Source organism: Cucurbita moschata, unplaced genomic scaffold (genome assembly GCF_002738365.1).
Source record: "Cucurbita moschata cultivar Rifu unplaced genomic scaffold, Cmos_1.0 Cmo_Scf00019, whole genome shotgun sequence".
Lineage (NCBI taxonomy): Eukaryota > Viridiplantae > Streptophyta > Magnoliopsida > Cucurbitales > Cucurbitaceae > Cucurbita > Cucurbita moschata.
The window spans coordinates 3,586,438-3,603,466 of record NW_019268535.1 but is presented as its reverse complement, the minus strand read 5'-3'; the positions used below and the strand labels follow the sequence as shown (position 1 = coordinate 3,603,466).

The following is a 17,029-nucleotide window of genomic DNA, read 5'->3' as shown; positions in this document are numbered from 1 at the left end:
ACAATGGTTTTGATAGCATATAACCCGGGTAGGAAGAAATGACAACTAATCATATCCCCTACCGTACATTTTGGGGCATTTTAGCCTGTCGAGTGTAGACATGACAACTAATTATATCTCCTACAGTACATTTTTGGGCATTTTAGTCTGAGTATAGACATGATTTTGGTGACTAGTTATATACCCTCCCTATTTTCAAGTTGGTTTGGGTCTGATTATTGAGTTTTTTTTTTTTAATTATCTAAAAAAATTTACTTATCCACCGTACATATTACATTAATAGCTAAAATCTCATAAAATTTAAATATCAAATATTTATAATTCACACCTCGTCACTGTAATAAACGTAAAATATTCTTAATTTCACCGTAATCTTAAAAATAGAGTAGGGTTAGGTTGGATTGTAACCCTATTTTCGGTTTGATTGGATTGACCCGATCAAAAAAATGTCAACCTGAAAATTAACCCAAATTTTTTAGTGTTCCAGAATTTCGACTAAATTCGAATTGAAAAAAAAATTCAACTCAACTCAGCTTTTATCGGGTAGTTTAAACTAATCGGATTATTAGGTCATATGAATATTCCGAGATAAATAGGTAATAAATATTATTTAAATTTCTTTAAAATGAGGACACTCAAAGTCTTGTGTTTTCCTTGGCAATAGTGCAAGGAACCATGTGCAAAAGCCCCTTCTTTCCCATTATTAAAATTAGCACAAAATTTAAAAATTTAAATCTTGACTTCGTTGACTAATTAACTAAATGATTTTTTGAGTTCCAAAAAGGAAAGAAAAAAATTAATTTTTTTTTTAAATTTGACATAATTATTAGCTTTCACTCGGTGTACAACGTCGTTATTATTAAAACTTTTAGTAACGTTGCATCTGATACCGCTAAAATCAACTTACAACAGTAGAACGAGCCACGTCGATATCATTAAGCTGATACTTCAACAATATTATTTTTAGGTTGTTCGAGGGACTTCCACTCGTCTTTTGAAAGTCAACATGAGTTGACTTTTCTAATAGAGAGATTGGTGGGTATAGTGTAATAATTCAATTGTGGGGTTGAAATTTATAAAAACCCTTTTTTTCTCCACTTTTCATGATCAATATAGAAACCCAAAAGTTAGCAAATAATGTGTGGAAAATGGTGTTCCAAAGGTTTCATTTAGTCTTTAGGGTATAATTAACAATCAACATCATGCTTGTAATATTCTTATAAATGCTTTCTTTTTCTCGACCCATGCACGAACATCATCTAACCCTACCCTAAAGTTAATTAGATCGTACGAAAACAGCTTTAACTTTCAACTCGAAGTAATGTAACAAAAGATCTAAGTTATTGTCTCGTAAATCTCGTTTAGAGCTAGATAGAAATTCGAAACTTAATTATTCCGTATAAATTGAAACTTTTTACTGTTACAGTGTAAAATTCCGATGATTTGGCTACCGAAAAAAAAAAAGGTGCATATTGTATATATATATATATATATGTAGTAATTTTATATTTTTATAATCACTTTCATTCAAATGTAGTTGAAGTTCATTTATATATCTCTTGTTCACTCAACGTCACCCTCTTTGTGGGTACCCTAGAAACCGATTAAATGTAAATATTCAATTTTTTTTACCTCAAATAATTTTTTTTTTTGAAGTACTTGTTAGATTGGAAAGTATTGAAGTGGAGCAATAATTATAGAAATTAAATAGGGGTGGACACCAGATGGTGTGCTCTCTCTATGCTAGCGATGATGTTGAGCCCCGAAGGGGGTGGACACCAAATGGTGTGCTGACAACGACGTTGGATCTTGAAAGGAGATGGATTGTGAGGTCCTACGTTGATTAGAGAGAAGAACGAGTGCTAACAAAGATGCTGAGTTCTGAAGAGAGTAGATTGTGAGATCCCACGTTAGTTGGAGAGGGGAATCTCGTCCAAAACTAAATCATTTAGTAAAATTGAAACTTTTTACTTTAATGGTGTATCTCTTCTTTACTCGGGCGTCACCCTCTGTTGTGGGTACCCTAAAAACCGATTAAATATAACCCTTCAAATTCTTTTGACCTCTAATAATTTTTTTTTTTTTTTTTTTTTTTTTGGAAGTAATCTATAGATTTGGAAGTTTTGAAGTGGAGCAATAATTATGAAGAGAATCACCAATCTCTAAGGCTTTGACGAGACGTTTTTAGAATCTACCGTCATCTCTCTCTCTCTCTCTCTCTCATCAGTCACTTTCTTCCAATTCTATATATATTTTTTACTTTTTACCACACCAATCATGGTCTTATTCTATTTGTTATCTCATGCCCTAACCCTAGTAACTCCACTTTTATCTTCTTCTCTTCTTTGTTTTTTTTCACTTTTTACCCTCAACAAGAAGGTAAGTTTTTCAACATTGACATGACAATCCCAATGCAACAAAAAGTGGTCGTTGATGGATTATAATCTTACGTTTCTTTGTTGGGTTTTCAGCTTCCCATTGTTTATTTTAACCGTACAGTAAAAAAAAAAAAAAAAAAAAGGAAAAAGGTATCAAATATGTGTTGTGGAGGGTGGTGGAATGTCATCATGGTCCAATTGTATTCATTGTAGGAGAAGAAATGAATGAGATGTGATGTTCTATATAAGTTAAAAAGGTCATTCATTCTATCTCATCAACTTAATGATGACGAGAAGAACGTTAGGGGAACTCGAAACACTTGTTCGAAATTTATTAGGGTTAATGGGTGGGATTCCTAAGTTTTTGAATCTTTTGTGTTGAAGTGTAAGGTCGGTGTGAGATTTGACATCGGTTGGAGAGGAGAACAAAACATTCTTTATAAGGGTGTTAAAACCTCTCCTTATCAGATGATTTTAAAAATTTTGAGAGGAAGCCCAAAAGGAAAAGACTAAAGAGGATAATATCTGCTAATGGTGGACTTGAGTTGTTATAAATGTATAAGAGCTAGACATTCGACAGTGTACCAGCGAGAACGCTGAGCCCCGAATGGGGGTGGACACCAGACAGTGTACTAGTGAGTACGTTTGACTACGAAAGAGGGTGGATTGTGAGATTCGATATTGATTAGAGGGGGATGAATACTAATGAGGATGTTAGGCCCCAAATGAGGGTGGATTATGAGGGAACAAAAAATTGTTTATAAGGGTGTGAAAACCTCTCCTTAGTGGATGATTTTAAAAACTTTGAGAGGAAGCCCGAAAGAAAAAGCCTAAAAAGGACAATATCTGCTAGCAGTAGACTTGAGTTGTTATAAATGATATCAGAGCTAGACATTAGGCAGTGTGTTAGCGAGAACGCTGAGCCTTGAAAGGGGCTGGACACCAAACGGTGTACTAGTGAAGGACGTTTGGACCCGAAAGGGATGTATTGTGAGTAGAACAGAAAATTGTTTATAAGGGTGTGGAAACCTCTAGCAGACGCGTCTTAAAAAGCTTGAGTGGAAACCCGAAATGGAAAGTTCAAAGAAGACAATATAGTAGTCAGCTTGAACTCTTACCGTTAGCATGGCTGAGTTTTCAAACCAGTGTTTGTCATGCAAGATTAAGTTGGACTGGGTTAAGAAAAACTAATTAGGGACGAGTAATTTTTTATTTATTAATAAGTCGAGGAAATAAATAAAAGTAGAAGAATTAAATAATTATATTTTTGAAAATTATGTAAGTCTAGGTTTTGAGGATTTTTAATTTAATAGTGAGACAGCAAGGATTCTGATGTGGTCCTTTAGCAATATGTTATACAAAAATAATAAAAATAATAAACCCTAAAGTTTATAATATATAGTTTTTGAATTAAAAAAAAATGGAGGTTATAATAATATAACTGAAATGGGGATTTATTTGGGTAAGGACAAAAGAGCTGCCCCATGTTGGGACATGAGAAGGGCAGAGGAAAACAAAATAAAACTGGGATTCTCTTCTTGAGCAACACACTATCCCCCCTCTGTAGGGCAGTGTTTGGGGCAGTATCAAATATTTTGTGACCAATTATATAATTCTTTTATTTTTTCCAAACATTTTCATATTGTGGGGGAAATACTGTTTTAATTTGTATAGGTTTGGTTGTGACATGTACATATTTTTTGTCATAATTTCTGTTTCGCTGTTTTTTTATTTATTTATTTATTATTTTTATTTGATTTGACTGCGTGTACCAATGACGTGTACTTTTCTTTTGAGTGACTCAATCATTAAATTACGAGTCAAGAGCAGCTCTATGTTGAAATGACCTTGGTACGTAACAGTCCAAGTCCACCTCTAACAGATATTGTATTTTTTGGGTTTTTCGTTCCGAGTTTCCCCCAAACGTGTTTACTATGTTTTCACACCCTTAGAAATAATGTTTTGTTCCCCTCTCCAATTGATGTTGGATCTCACAATTTGCCTCATTTGGAGCCTAGCGTCGTTTCTCTCTCCAATCGATGTAGGATCTCACAATCCATCCCCTTTTCGGAGCTCAGTGTACTTGCTGACACTCGTTCCTCTCTCGAATCGATTTAGCATCTCACAATCCACCTCCCTTCAGGGCCCAGTGTCTTCACTGTCACACCGCCCAATGTCAGTGTACTCGCTGACACTTGTTCATCTCTTCGATCGATGTGGAGTCTCACAATAAGTCCACCACTATTGGATGGATTCATGTGTTGGTCTATAAAGATAGTCTTTACTCTTAGAATCACGTGTTGATCTGTAGCGATACTTTTCATTCTTACAAATGAGAAGTAAGTAACATAAGTAACGGAGATGCAAGAGAATGTCGGGACCATCAGGTGTTGAATTCCGATTTTGAATCTTGATCTGAATTCTGGGTACGTATCGTTAATGATTTAACTTTTTTTTTTAATAAAAAAACAAGATAAATATTAAAAATTGTAGAGGGAAAAAAAAAATAGTGGTTGGGATGTGACCATCACAAAGAGGGTCCATCGTAGGGTAACTGTTGTGTGTTAGTACACCAAGTGTCCTGCCATGTGAAGCAGCCACCCCAATTTCATTACTTATTTTATTATTTTATTTTAACTAATTAATTTTATTTAATTTATGTGTAGAGAGAGAAACAGCCAACTCATAGCTCATTAATTATTTTAAACTTTTTTTTTTCTTTTTTTCCTCGAAAAATGACATTATTATTATTTTTTATATCGGAATAAAAGAGGGATACATAAATGAGTTGAGATCAGGATCCATTAATTGTAAGAATTTCATGGTTAAATGTGTTTTGCTAGGAGCAATTTTGTGTTGGATGACCCGACAACTTGTGTTGTGTTGGTCTGTGAGGATAGTTTTTACTTTTAGAAGCGAGTTGTAAGTAATATGACTATGTTGAAGATAACGACATGGGTCGTTATATCCTGAATGTAATGTCTTAAATAATTGAGATGCTTTTGATTGACATCGACACTTATCTAATTATACCTATTGAATTTGATAGCAAACTATGTGAAGTTTTATTATCGTTTAATTGAATATTTTAAAATATATATTTGTTGAATTTGTAAGAAAATTTAAGTCGATGCTATGTTCTCTGTCCGACGGTGTCTCAATGTTAAAAGCACACACTCATCCAAGTTTTCTAGTTTCTACTCGTAGACTCAAGACGTTGTGATTTGTGTTACTGTCATGTTTGTCCAAGGCGTGTTGTCTATAGCCACATGCTGGATGTCTCGGTCATGCTTGTCTAGGACATGTTGTCCATAGTTGCATGCCCGTTTTAAATCTCTTTTAGTTATTTTCATCTTAGATAGGCTTTTACTATTTCTTGTTGTGTCCATATGATCGGTCACCAAAATCATGTTTACCTTCACTAGGGTTAAAATGCTCTAAAATGTACTGAAGGGGATGCGACTAATTGTTAATTCTTCCTCTATAGGTTATATTGTAATAACCCAAAATTTAAAAAGAAAAAAAAAATGTTGTCCTACATCTAGGTTGAGAAAGGGGTTCCTTTACTTACTAAGTTACAACAATTTCTCCTTTTCATCTCATTAAGGCAGCTCAAAGCCAGTCGGAGAATATATTTTCTAACTGCTCCAGGTTGGCATTTCAGCTGATCCAACTTGGGTTTGATATAATCGGACCCTTTTCTACTAGTTTCAATTCTTCGAAAGCGTTTAAAGTTAGTATGACTACCTTTTAGCTAATTTAAATTATTTTAAGCAAAATTAGATAAGTCAATTTCGGTAGTAGAATTTTAATTTATGATTGTGGAACTTCTTAGGTAGGATTAAATTTTAGAGACGAGCATTAAGCTAGCATCAAGAGATCATAGTAGCTTCGGCTTAAAGCCAACCAAGTAAATGAGTCTACTATAGGCTTGGTTGGAAGAATTACATTATGTATAATAACCCGTGCCTAGTGACCTTGCACCTATCATATGTGTGATATGTTTTAACATGTGATATTATGTCATGTGTCGCTATACGATATGTCAAATAATATTATCGTATAAATGAAATGTCATGTTATGTTACCAAAAGTTATACTATGTTATGAGATGTCATGATCTACTATGATATGTTATATTAGGCCATGACATGCTATGATATGTTTTGAAATAACTATGATGCACAACTCCTATGCCATGATTTGAAAGTTATGTTATGAATGGAACGATTTTATAAGAGTTTATGTATGCATATTATCGAGTGTAATATGTGATGAAAGAATGGAAGTTGTCTTGCATGATTTATTACGCTACGATGAAAAATATAGGAACCTCATGCATAATTGTATGTTCACGTGCATTGGGATATTTCTCTTTTATGACGAGTACGAACGCGTATGCTATGAGGCTGAAATGACCATCATGTTTACCATGATGCTACAATAGTCACTATTCCCTTCGAGTGTCGAGCAATAGCTCAGAGAGTGCTAGCTTGATCAGTAGACCCAGGGGTGTGTGAACACGCCTAGTGGACCTATGCTCACACGTGTGGGTCGTGTGTAGAGAAGTATTATACATCCAATTGTCCAGACTGAAAAGCCGCATAATAGAAGATGGTTTTAAATGATAGGTCTCATCAGTTTGTACGTGTTACTGACTATTTCTTAAAATATTCAAGGCTTGTGCTATTCTTATATTTGAAGTAAAGGCAAGACACCCTACACAGATGACAGCTACGTCGTGTTGAAGACCATGAAACTTGTTTTAGGATAGTTGCATTTTATTTATTTTGTAGCTCTTAGTTTAAATCACGGGGCATCGTTTAATATTTTTTTTATTTTATGGATTTGTTTGTTGGGTTAGAACAAGTGCGGCATAATTACCAAAAGCTAACCCAACCAGCAGCCGAGCCCTTCCGGTCGACCCATGATGATAGGTCCATTAGCCTGGCGCTTGAATTGAAATCTCTATCCGAAACCACGCATTCATCGGTTAACTTCCAAGGAGGCTTCTAATTAACGAAAGAGTGCGTTGTACAGATTCCGCAGATGTGGCGCTACGGCAGCCACAATTCTTGCAAGAGTTCGGCCATGGAGCTCTGGATGCCATTTCTGCTGCATTTACTGCCTAGAAGAGGCTCCAACTAATTTCAAAGAAGCTCCATAATGGATGCCTGTGGCATTCAACACTCATCGCTTCGAAAACCAATCAGGATATGAAGCTTCAACTTCTGAATCAGCCAATGTTCGCCGCTGGAACCCTCAGATCGTTGGCTCGGAGAGCTAGTTTTTCCTCTCTTGCTGCCAAATGGGAAGGCGGAGTTTCTATGGTTCAAGGAGCTTCCAGAGGAATTGGCCTCGAATTTGTGAGTTCTTCTGTTTTTTCTTTTCCCTAACAATTTCTATTCCGGTTCAATTACTTGTTTCTCTCGCTATTCGCGGAGGATTCAGTTGAAGTTGATCAAAGGTTCATTTGAATTCAATGAAATCTTTCAAGTTCTTCATTCCTATTTCTCTGTTTTTGTGGTGTGGACTGTTATGAATTGTTTGATTTGATTTTCTGAGTATTATCAGTTTTTGCTGTTCATGTTTGTGAATCTGAAAGGGATGTGAGTTATTGACCCAAATTGCTCCGACTCATTACTTACTTTGGCTGCAGCTTAACAAATAAAAATTGATTTTAAACTTGTATTGGTGTAGGTTAGACATTTGCTGGAGAAGAATGAAAAGGGACATGTTGTTGCTACTTGTCGCAACCCTGGAAAAGCTACAGGGCTTCTTGAGTTAAAAGACAAGTTTTCTGAGCGCCTTTGCATTCTAGAGTTGGATGTGACCAATGAAAGCACCATTAAGGTTTCACTCTTTTAATTTAACATGGTTTTTATCTTTATCTGGAAATCATCGCATTGGTTGCTATATTTTTATATGTAATTTTGTTGGGTATATGGAGATTGTGAGATCCCACATTGATGGGGGAGGAGAACGAAATACCCTTTATAAGGGTGTGGAAACCTCTCACTAGCAGACGTGTTTTAAAAACTTTGAGGGGAAGCACGAAAGCGAAAGCGAAAGGAGGACAATATCTACTAGCGGTGGGTTTGGGCTGTTACAAATGGTATCAGAGCCAGACACTGGGCGATGTGCCAGCGAGGAGGTTGAGCCTCGAAGGGGGTGGACAAGAGGCGGTGTACTAGCAAGGACGCTAGGTCCTGAACGGGGGTGGATTGGGAGGTCCCATATCGATTGGAGAAGAGAATGAGTCCCAGACAGAACGCTGACCCCAAGGGGGGAGTGGATTGTGAGATCCCACATCGGTTGAGGAGAACAAAATACCTTTTAGAAGGGTGTGAAAATCTCTCTCTAGCATACACATATTAAAAATCTTGAGGGGAAGCTCAAAGAGGACAATATCTGCTAGCGGTGGGCTTGGGTTGTTACCGAGATAGTTTTGGATAAACTGGTATTGAAATATATACTCTGGGTTCTTTCAGATGGCTAAAAGTTTGAAGCCTTGAATTAGGTGGTTGTGCAGTATACGATAAAAATTTCTATGTTTAGAAATCTACTTGGTTTTGATTAAGTATTTTTGTTAACTCATGAATTTCATGTAAAACTTTCTAATATTTGTCTGTCATCCAATGTCACAATGCACTTCAGGAATCTGCAAAGTCCATTGGAGAAAGATATGGATCGTTGAATCTGCTAATTAATGCATCTGGGATTCTTTCAATTCCTAATGTACTCCAACCAGGTATTTCTTCTGAGAATTAAAAATCCATTGGTTGGTTGAACAGCATAACGGTAACAGTCCTCAGCGTGCCGTTGGGTTTTCACGCAACATGGTAGCCGACATTTTGTTGGTGAAATCAAGGTCTCATTTTAGTTCAGATAAATATATTTGAGTTTAAGCTAGATCTCGACCTAAAATGGAGATATGTTCCTAATTTATGTAACAGAATTGATAATTGTAGTCAATAATTTTCTTTTTTTCTTTTTTGTTCATGAAACTTAGAAGTCATGATCTAAGCAATTGATCATGCTCTGGTCCCAATGCAGAAACTACCTTGAATAAAGTGGAGAAATCTTCTTTGCTTCATGCTTATGAGGTTAATGCTGTTGGTCCTATCCTAGTGATCAAGGTAAAACTCGCTCAAATACCATTCTGAATCCTTAAAAACTTGTTTTCTTTTTATTCAGTTGAAACTACATCCCTGAAGATGCACATATAGCTGAAATAATTCCGAGATAGTTATTGCATTTCAGACTAGCCGTCTCTTATTTCCTTTTGGGAAAGGAAAGAGCATTTATTCCTTTAACTAAATACTAACGCGGTTTAGTCTGAAGGTGTGAGATCCCACATTAGTTGGAGAGGAGAACGAAGCATTCTTTATAAGGGTGTGGAAACCTCTCCCTAGCTGATGTGTTTTAAAAACCTTGAGGGGAAGCCAGAAAGGATAAGCCCAAAGAGGACAATATTTGCTAGCGGTGGGTTTGAGTTGTTACAAATGGTATCAGAGCCAAACACCGGAGAATGTGCCAACAAGGACGCTGGGTCCCGAAGGGGGTGGATTGGGGGGTCCCACATTGATTGGAGAAGGGAACGAGTGCCAGCAAGGACGCTAGCCCTGAAGGGGGGTGGATTGTGAGATCCCACATCGGTTGGAGAGGAGAACGAAACATTTTTTATAAGGGTGTGGAAACCTCTCCCTAGCTGACGCGTTTTAAAAACCTTGAGAGGAAGCCCGAAAGGGAAACCTCAAAGAGGACAATATTTGCTAGCAGTGGGCTTGGGTTGTTACGGGACAACCAAAATAAACCACCAATTGAATTTCTTTTTTTCTGAACTCAAGTATATGTTTTCTGTCAGTCATTTAAATTCTTGGTGGATTTTTCAACATTTAGCACACTGACTGCTGTAGATTATGGTTTATATGAGCAGCATTTGTGGCCTTTTCTGAAGGCTGGAGGAGGCTCTGGAACAGAAAGAGATATTGCAGTCGTTGCCAATTTAAGTGCTCGGGTGGGATCAATCGGAGATAATCGTCTTGGGGGATGGCACTCTTATCGAGCATCAAAGACCGCACTTAACCAATGTATAGTTTCTTGTGGCCTTTTCAGATTATATGCATATTCCTTTCCCATCCACCTTGGGCTAACTTGAGTTTGAGAGATATTTCGCCTTTCTTGCTTATATTACTTTTCTGCATGATAACATGCATCCATGCTCTTCAATCGAGCAAAACGAGTCATCTACAATACCGACACACATACACATTCGTTGCAGACATTCGAAATCATATTCAACAAATATTGGTAAAACCATATTATATATTTTTTAAACTTGTTAGTTATTTGTATGCATAATAGACACAGGGACTAAACATTATGCATTTCGACGTCGTATAGTTATATGAAATCTATTCTCTTTTTGCTTTCACAGTGACAAAAAACGTATCGGTTGAATTCGCAAGGAAGAAAGATCCAATCATATGCATATTATTGCATCCAGGCACAGTGGACACAGACCTGTCTAGGCCATTTCAGAGAAATGTTCCTGAAGGCAAACTTTTTACCAAAAATTTTTCAGTCCAAAAGCTTATGACAATCATCAACAATGCAAAGAGCCAAGACAATGGAAAGTTTTTTGCTTGGGATGGTCAGGAAATTCCTTGGTAACATGAACTTCTCTCTAGTTTTACATTTTTACATAAAGTTCTGGTGATCTGATCTGCTATGATTGCATGATTATGTAATACGTTTAACAAATACGAAACGACTTGAATATCGAAAACGAGGCAAGAACCACTTGAATAGATTTCAGAGTTCTTTGTAGTTATTGACAACATAAATATACCTTCTTATTTTCTTGATAGAATCCTCTCATGCCTAATTTTCTCAGTTTCCTGCATCTTTTGATTACTTGATAATCTAGTTACAGTGTCATATATGTATTTCAAATTTGGCTGATGTCCATGTGATTGATCTGTACACATCAATGCCAGGTTCATTGCTGTTTTTGCTTGATTCACCATGCTTTCTCTCTGTAGTTCTATACATTCATTGATCACTGCCTGCAAATTCTTGGAAATTTGTGTTTTTATGTTTCTAATGAAACTAGATTCATCTCGCTTGATCTCGTCCCGTAGCTGCCTATTCACTATCATTTCAAACCAGAGCACACCGAACTTGTAGATATCTGGTACATCAATTATCATGTTAGTTTCCTTAGTTACATGAATGCTAGATTTCGTGAAAAACGTACTCGGATAATTGTTTAGTGATTTCGGGAGTTCAGTACTATTAATCTTTTCGAATGATTCGATTGTAGTATTTAAGACCATGTGTAGAGTTTCGTTTAGATTGACTTACTTCTTGAGCTGCAATTTTGATGACCCAATTTGAACCTTGAAATCAATGGCACTAGCTTTCTGGACAACAAGAGGCTTTCTGTCCTGAGATCATAATCAACAGCAGGCCATTGTTCCTGCAAATAAACCATACCTTCTAACACTCCTTTGGCTACTTTCAGTCTCTGTTTCCATGGTGGACGCGACCTCGACAGCCACATGTCGACACTCTCTCCCTCAGATGCCTCGATCACGAGGGCTCTCATTCGTCGGTTGTGACACCAACCGAGCACTTTCACCAAGTTTTTATGGGACAATTGGGTAAAGATCTTGCATTCTTCAATAAACTCATCCCTACTCTCCCTTGAATTCCCATTCTTGTAGATTTCAATCCTCACTTCAGTCCCACCTCTTAGAACTCCACTGTAAATATCAACTCCCTCACACTTCACTATCAAATTCTTCTCCGAAAATCCGTCGGTTGCTGCCCTGAGCATCGCCGGCGTGAACTTGTGCTTCCTCCTCAACATCCTTGGCAAGAAATCAGGCCTGTGGAAGCAAAGCCACCCCAAGAACCACACTAACACAATCACAAGAATGGGAAACACAATCAACAGAATCACAACCTTCATTCTATACTTCCTATGATCCGGAAGAAGACCCGAACTTATAAAACTCGACGAATTAAACCGTTTAAAGAACAACTCTGAATCAGAGATCCTACTTTCAGAGAATTGATTGTAAGACAGATTTAGAGTAGTCAGGTTAGTAAGATCAGAGAAAATCCGAAACGGGACTTCGCCAACGAGATCATTTCGACTAAGATCAAGAGCCTCTATTTGTTTACATTCCAAAACATCAATAGGGAAACTACCCTTCAAAGAATTGTTAGACAGATCAATGGAGAGGATACTCAGAGGACAGTACTTCCAAAAGAAATGAAACGACAAATACAACGGAGCAATATTGGGTCGACTACGAAGATCAATTTTCGGAAACGACTCAACACAATTGGGGTTGCGGGAATCGTTGCAAAGATGGCTAGCAACAATGGAGGACTTGAAGATTTCAATGAGATTCATTGGAGAAGTAGAGCAGTAACGAAGAGAAGGGTTTAAAAGACAGTTTTTGGAGATTGTAGAGTTGAAATCCGAAGGTGGGTGTAAGGTGTTAAGATCTTCAATGACAGAAGCAGAGAAAATAACAGAAGAACAAGCCGCCATTGTTAAGAGGAACAAGATGAAATTCGCAGACATGGTCGCCATTGATGATTCTGAGATATTAAGATTGAGTTTTTAGGAAGTTTGAGAAAAGACATAAAATTGTTTGGTGTTTTTTTTTTTAACTGTTCTTTGTAGGTTTTGACGGTTGGTGATGAAGTGGAAAGTGGAAGCCGCCATTTTCGGAGGCTATGGCGGTTATGTTGGAGAAAAATAGAGAACAGTTGAAAGTGATAATCTTTGTCTAGATGTTTTACTTTTGTCTGTGTTTGGTTTCCGAGAAAATTTGGAGATTTTTTTTTTCTCGGGAAAGTTTGATATTTTCTCGAGAAACAAAGCAAATGGCATGGAAAAATAGGTGTTTGGTGTCAGGAACCACGACTCCACCATGATATTGTCCCCTTTGGGCGTAAACTCTGGTGGTTTTGCTTTTGGCTTTTTCAAAAGGTCTCACACCAATGAAGACGAATTTCTTACTTATAAACCCATGATCATCCACTTAATTAACCAATGTGGGACACCCTACCAACAATCCTCAAACAAAGTACACACCATAGAGCCTCCCCTGAGGCCTATGTAGCCCTCGAACAACCTCCCTTTAATCGAGACTCGACCCCTTTCTCTGCAGCCCTCGAACAAAGTACACAATTTATTCAACATTTGAATCACTTTGACTACATCTTCAAGGCTCACAACTTCTATATTTGACATTTGAGGATTCTATTGATGGCTAAGTTAAGGGCATGACTCTGATATCACGTTAGGAACCACGACGCTCCACCATAGTATGACATTGTCTACTTTGAGCATAAGCTCTCATGATTTTGCTTTTGGCTTCTCCAATAGACCTTATACCAATACAGACGTATTCCTTATTTATAAACATATGATTTGGCAGTCGAGAAAATTTCGCAAGTCAGTTGCTTATACAAACGAAGCAAGAAAATGAAAAGGGGTTTCATTTAATCAAATGATAAAGTTTAACAAAGAACAGATAATGATCATCACGAGGTTAGCATCTCATCGAGAAACTAATCTCTAAATTAAACTAAACTAAATGGGTAAGAAAACTCTAAAGCCTTAGATTCTATATAACAACAACAAAGAACAAAACAAAATGATGAACAAGATACTTCTGCATTTGATCACTCTCAACTGTTCTTTCTAGCCGCTTGTTTTAAGGATCTGATTGATGGAGTTTGAAATGGACGGATGGGATTGAATCTCCGGGAAATTAGCAAGATTTTGAACAAACCCTTTTGGAACTAAACACTGTTCTTCTGAGTATAATTTCTCTTGAATCATGGCGGATTCAAGAATCTGCAGATCCTCTGTTTCTTGTTCTTCTAGTTCATGCTCTGTTTCTTGCTTAAGTTGTAAAATGGCAACTTGGGCTTGCAAGAATTTGACATATTTGAAAGCAGAATTAAGCATTTCAGCAGTGTTCATCTTGACACCGCCCGGAATCAGCTCTCCAAGCTCCTGCGTCTTCGCCGTAATCTTCCTCCGCCGTTCCCGGGCCGCAATCGTCTGCACCGATAAGGTGTTACTCGGCGACACCAACTGTTTCGTCTTCGAGCAATTGCCATTGTTCATCATTTCAACATTATCCACTCTCCCATCCAACAAACCCGAAGGAAAGTAGCCACCTCCGCCACCTCCGCCACCCACGTTACCACCAACTCCACCGTAGCAAAAACTCTGCTCCAGCACGATCCTCTGGCGTTTGGAGTAATGAAACTCAAATTCATCAAAAGGGAAGAATCCAGCGGAGAAATACGGGTAGACGTCGGAGAAAAGAAACGGAGAAGCGTCGTCGAAGAACGGAGCAACAGTCGGGATAAAAACAGAGTCATCGGGCATGGCAGGGACGTAATCGAGGTGCGGTGGAGGGAGAAAGAAGAGGTCCGGCGACATTTCGGGGGAGAAATAGGGGAATTGGGGATTGATTGAAGAAGGGTCAGAGTAAAAATTGGAGAAAAAAGTGAGAGCCGCCATTGAAGAGGAAAAGAAGAACAGGGATGTTTTTGAATTTGGAATAAATAAGGAAACAGTTATAATTAATCTCCATGAAACCCCCAACTTCTGAACCCACGATTTTCTCTCTCTACTGTGAATTTGTATTGTTAGTTACTTTTGGTGGGAATGGAAGAGAGACATGAATTGGCTTTGGCGCCTCCATCCTTTCACTTTGGATTGGGTTGGTTCGGTTCATGTAAATCCGATCTCATTTTAAAGGTTTATAGCTTGAATTGTCTTCTCGAAAGAACCATTTGGTATAATTACGAAGATTTCAATCAAAGTGGCATCCATAGCAGGTTGGAAACCTGCATTTTCTTGTCTTTTTCCTGCTTTACGAGCAGGAATAGCACAAAAAGAGAGATTTGATTTATTGATCCGAACAGAAACTACTAATATTTTTATCGTTGGTGTTTAGTGTCGCGGTCGTATATTTTTAATCATGCATTATCGTGATCTTGACATGACTGTGATAAGACTGGAAAAATGTTTATGCAACGAAAAATTTGTCACTACGAATAAATAGAACATAAGGTATCCATAGGACTATCACAACTGATCAAAACAAACAATACACGTCCAAAAATTCATACCCATTTCAAATTTTTTTTAAAAAATCTAATAATCCATAAATTTTTAATTAAGTTTTATAATAATTAATTGATTTATTAAATATAAAATTGAATTTTATACTTTAATTTATGGGGTAACATATATCAAGAATCTAACAAACGCCCTCTAATGTAAAGAAAAGAGAAGGTTAAGTATCAGTGTGATGCCAAGTCAGCTGCATTTAATAAATGTTCTACAAATAGCTTAGACGTGTGAGCTTGAGGATTATTTTGGGCATTACGTTTCGTTTCCAATGATCATCTTTGTTACTTATAATGTTTGCTTGTAATAGACTATCGAAAGATGATACTTGATACAAGTCAAAAACCATGGCGGAACTTTCAAAGATTGAGTGGCATCTGCCGTTTCACCTTTTTTATGCTCTTTAGTATGCTTCTTCTTGCACTCGTGCCCAAAATCTCATCGAACTCAAACTAAGGTAAGACCCCAAATCGTTGGATGAGCCAAGAGGCCAACCCTTTTGAGACGCATTGTAACTCGGGCAAGGCCTAGTTGGGTTTCAGCCTTGTCGAGCACGGTGCATGGGAGTTGGCCATTCGGCCTCCTTTCTAAGAAAGGTTATTGAAAATATTATTGCAAACTTAGGACACAATCCTTAGGTTTCAGGAAAGAATGTAGAGGCCGTTAAGGAAGAACCATATACAAATTGCATTATCCTAGAATAAGAAGCATACTGAGTAATGTCGACGAAAGACTTCATGTTTTCGTATCCTCTTTCGATTCTGGATGTCTATATGGTCTGAATACCTTGTATAATCTAATAGGACGCCATCAAATGGTGAGGAGAACGAGTGCTAGCGAAGATGCTGGGCCTCGAAGGGGGTGGATTGTGAGGTCCCACATTGGTTGAGAGGGGAACAAATCTTGTCCCTAACAGATGCATTTTAAGGGAAAGCTCGAAGGGGAAAACTTAAAGAAGACAATATTTGTTAATGGTGGGCTTGAGTTGTTGCAATGCCCATTCAAGCTCATCGTTTCGTCATCTCCTACAAATTTCCCAAACATCTTCCCACACTCTTAACAAGGCTTAATTGTAACAACTCAAACCCACTCCTAGCATATATTGTTCTCTTCGGTCTTTCCCTTCTGCGCTTCCCCTCAGGTTTTAAAGCGCCTCTACTATGGAGAAGGTCTAGCCCTACTCCGACCAGTCGCACTATCCGTTGACTGGTTCTAATGCCATCTGTAACAACCCAGGCCCACCACTAGCAAATATCGTCTGCTTTGGCTCGTTATGTATCACCGTCAGCCTCACGATTTTTAAAAGCGTTTAATAGGGAGAAGTTTTCACGTCCTTATAAAGAATGTTTCGTTCCCCTCTCCAACTAATGTGAGATCTCACTGTTCGACATAGGACAAAGCCCAGAAGGGAAAACCCAAATAAGATAATATCTGCTAAGGGTAGGCTACTGTTACAAATGATATTAGAGCT

The 17,029-nt window shown here is 37.6% G+C and overlaps 3 protein-coding genes across 3 annotated transcripts; 1 reads left to right on the top strand and 2 right to left on the bottom strand.

Moving 5' to 3' along the window:
- Nucleotides 1-280: 280 nt before the first annotated feature.
- On the bottom strand, nt 281-15,226 carry LOC111457139 (transcription factor bHLH52-like). The gene is made up of 2 exons (XM_023099296.1): nt 13,705-15,226; nt 281-290 (listed from the first exon to the last, which is right to left on the bottom strand). The coding sequence occupies exon 1, from the start codon at nt 14,941-14,943 to the stop codon at nt 14,110-14,112; it is 834 nt and encodes a 277-aa protein (XP_022955064.1). The 5' UTR covers nt 14,944-15,226; the 3' UTR covers nt 281-290; nt 13,705-14,109.
- On the top strand, nt 7,412-11,250 carry LOC111457138 (C-factor). The gene is made up of 6 exons (XM_023099295.1): nt 7,412-7,744; nt 8,079-8,231; nt 9,036-9,129; nt 9,435-9,517; nt 10,318-10,471; nt 10,819-11,250. The coding sequence occupies exons 1-6, from the start codon at nt 7,595-7,597 to the stop codon at nt 11,052-11,054; spliced, it is 870 nt and encodes a 289-aa protein (XP_022955063.1). The 5' UTR covers nt 7,412-7,594; the 3' UTR covers nt 11,055-11,250.
- On the bottom strand, nt 11,214-13,227 carry LOC111457140 (putative receptor-like protein kinase At2g30940). The gene is made up of 2 exons (XM_023099297.1): nt 11,748-13,227; nt 11,214-11,574 (listed from the first exon to the last, which is right to left on the bottom strand). Exons 1-2 carry the CDS (start codon nt 12,988-12,990, stop codon nt 11,237-11,239), a joined length of 1,581 nt encoding a protein of 526 aa, XP_022955065.1. The 5' UTR covers nt 12,991-13,227; the 3' UTR covers nt 11,214-11,236.
- Nucleotides 15,227-17,029: the final 1,803 nt, after the last annotated feature.

What these genes read in the sequence shown, in the direction of transcription:
- LOC111457138 (XM_023099295.1), top strand. Translation starts at nt 7,595, where the DNA reads ATGAAGCTTCAACTTCTGAATCAGCCAATGTTCGCCGCTGGAACCCTC. An exon ending in TCCTAATGTACTCCAACCAG is followed by an intron (nt 9,130 to 9,434) that starts GTATTTCTTCTG and finishes GTCCCAATGCAG; the next exon opens with AAACTACCTTGAATAAAGTG. An exon ending in AAAGACCGCACTTAACCAAT is followed by an intron (nt 10,472 to 10,818) that starts GTATAGTTTCTT and finishes TTGCTTTCACAG; the next exon opens with TGACAAAAAACGTATCGGTT.
- LOC111457140 (XM_023099297.1), bottom strand. Translation starts at nt 12,990, where the DNA reads ATGGCGACCATGTCTGCGAATTTCATCTTGTTCCTCTTAACAATGGCG. An exon ending in TCAAAATTGCAGCTCAAGAA is followed by an intron (nt 11,575 to 11,747) that starts GTAAGTCAATCT and finishes TTGATGTACCAG; the next exon opens with ATATCTACAAGTTCGGTGTG.
- LOC111457139 (XM_023099296.1), bottom strand. Translation starts at nt 14,943, where the DNA reads ATGGCGGCTCTCACTTTTTTCTCCAATTTTTACTCTGACCCTTCTTCA.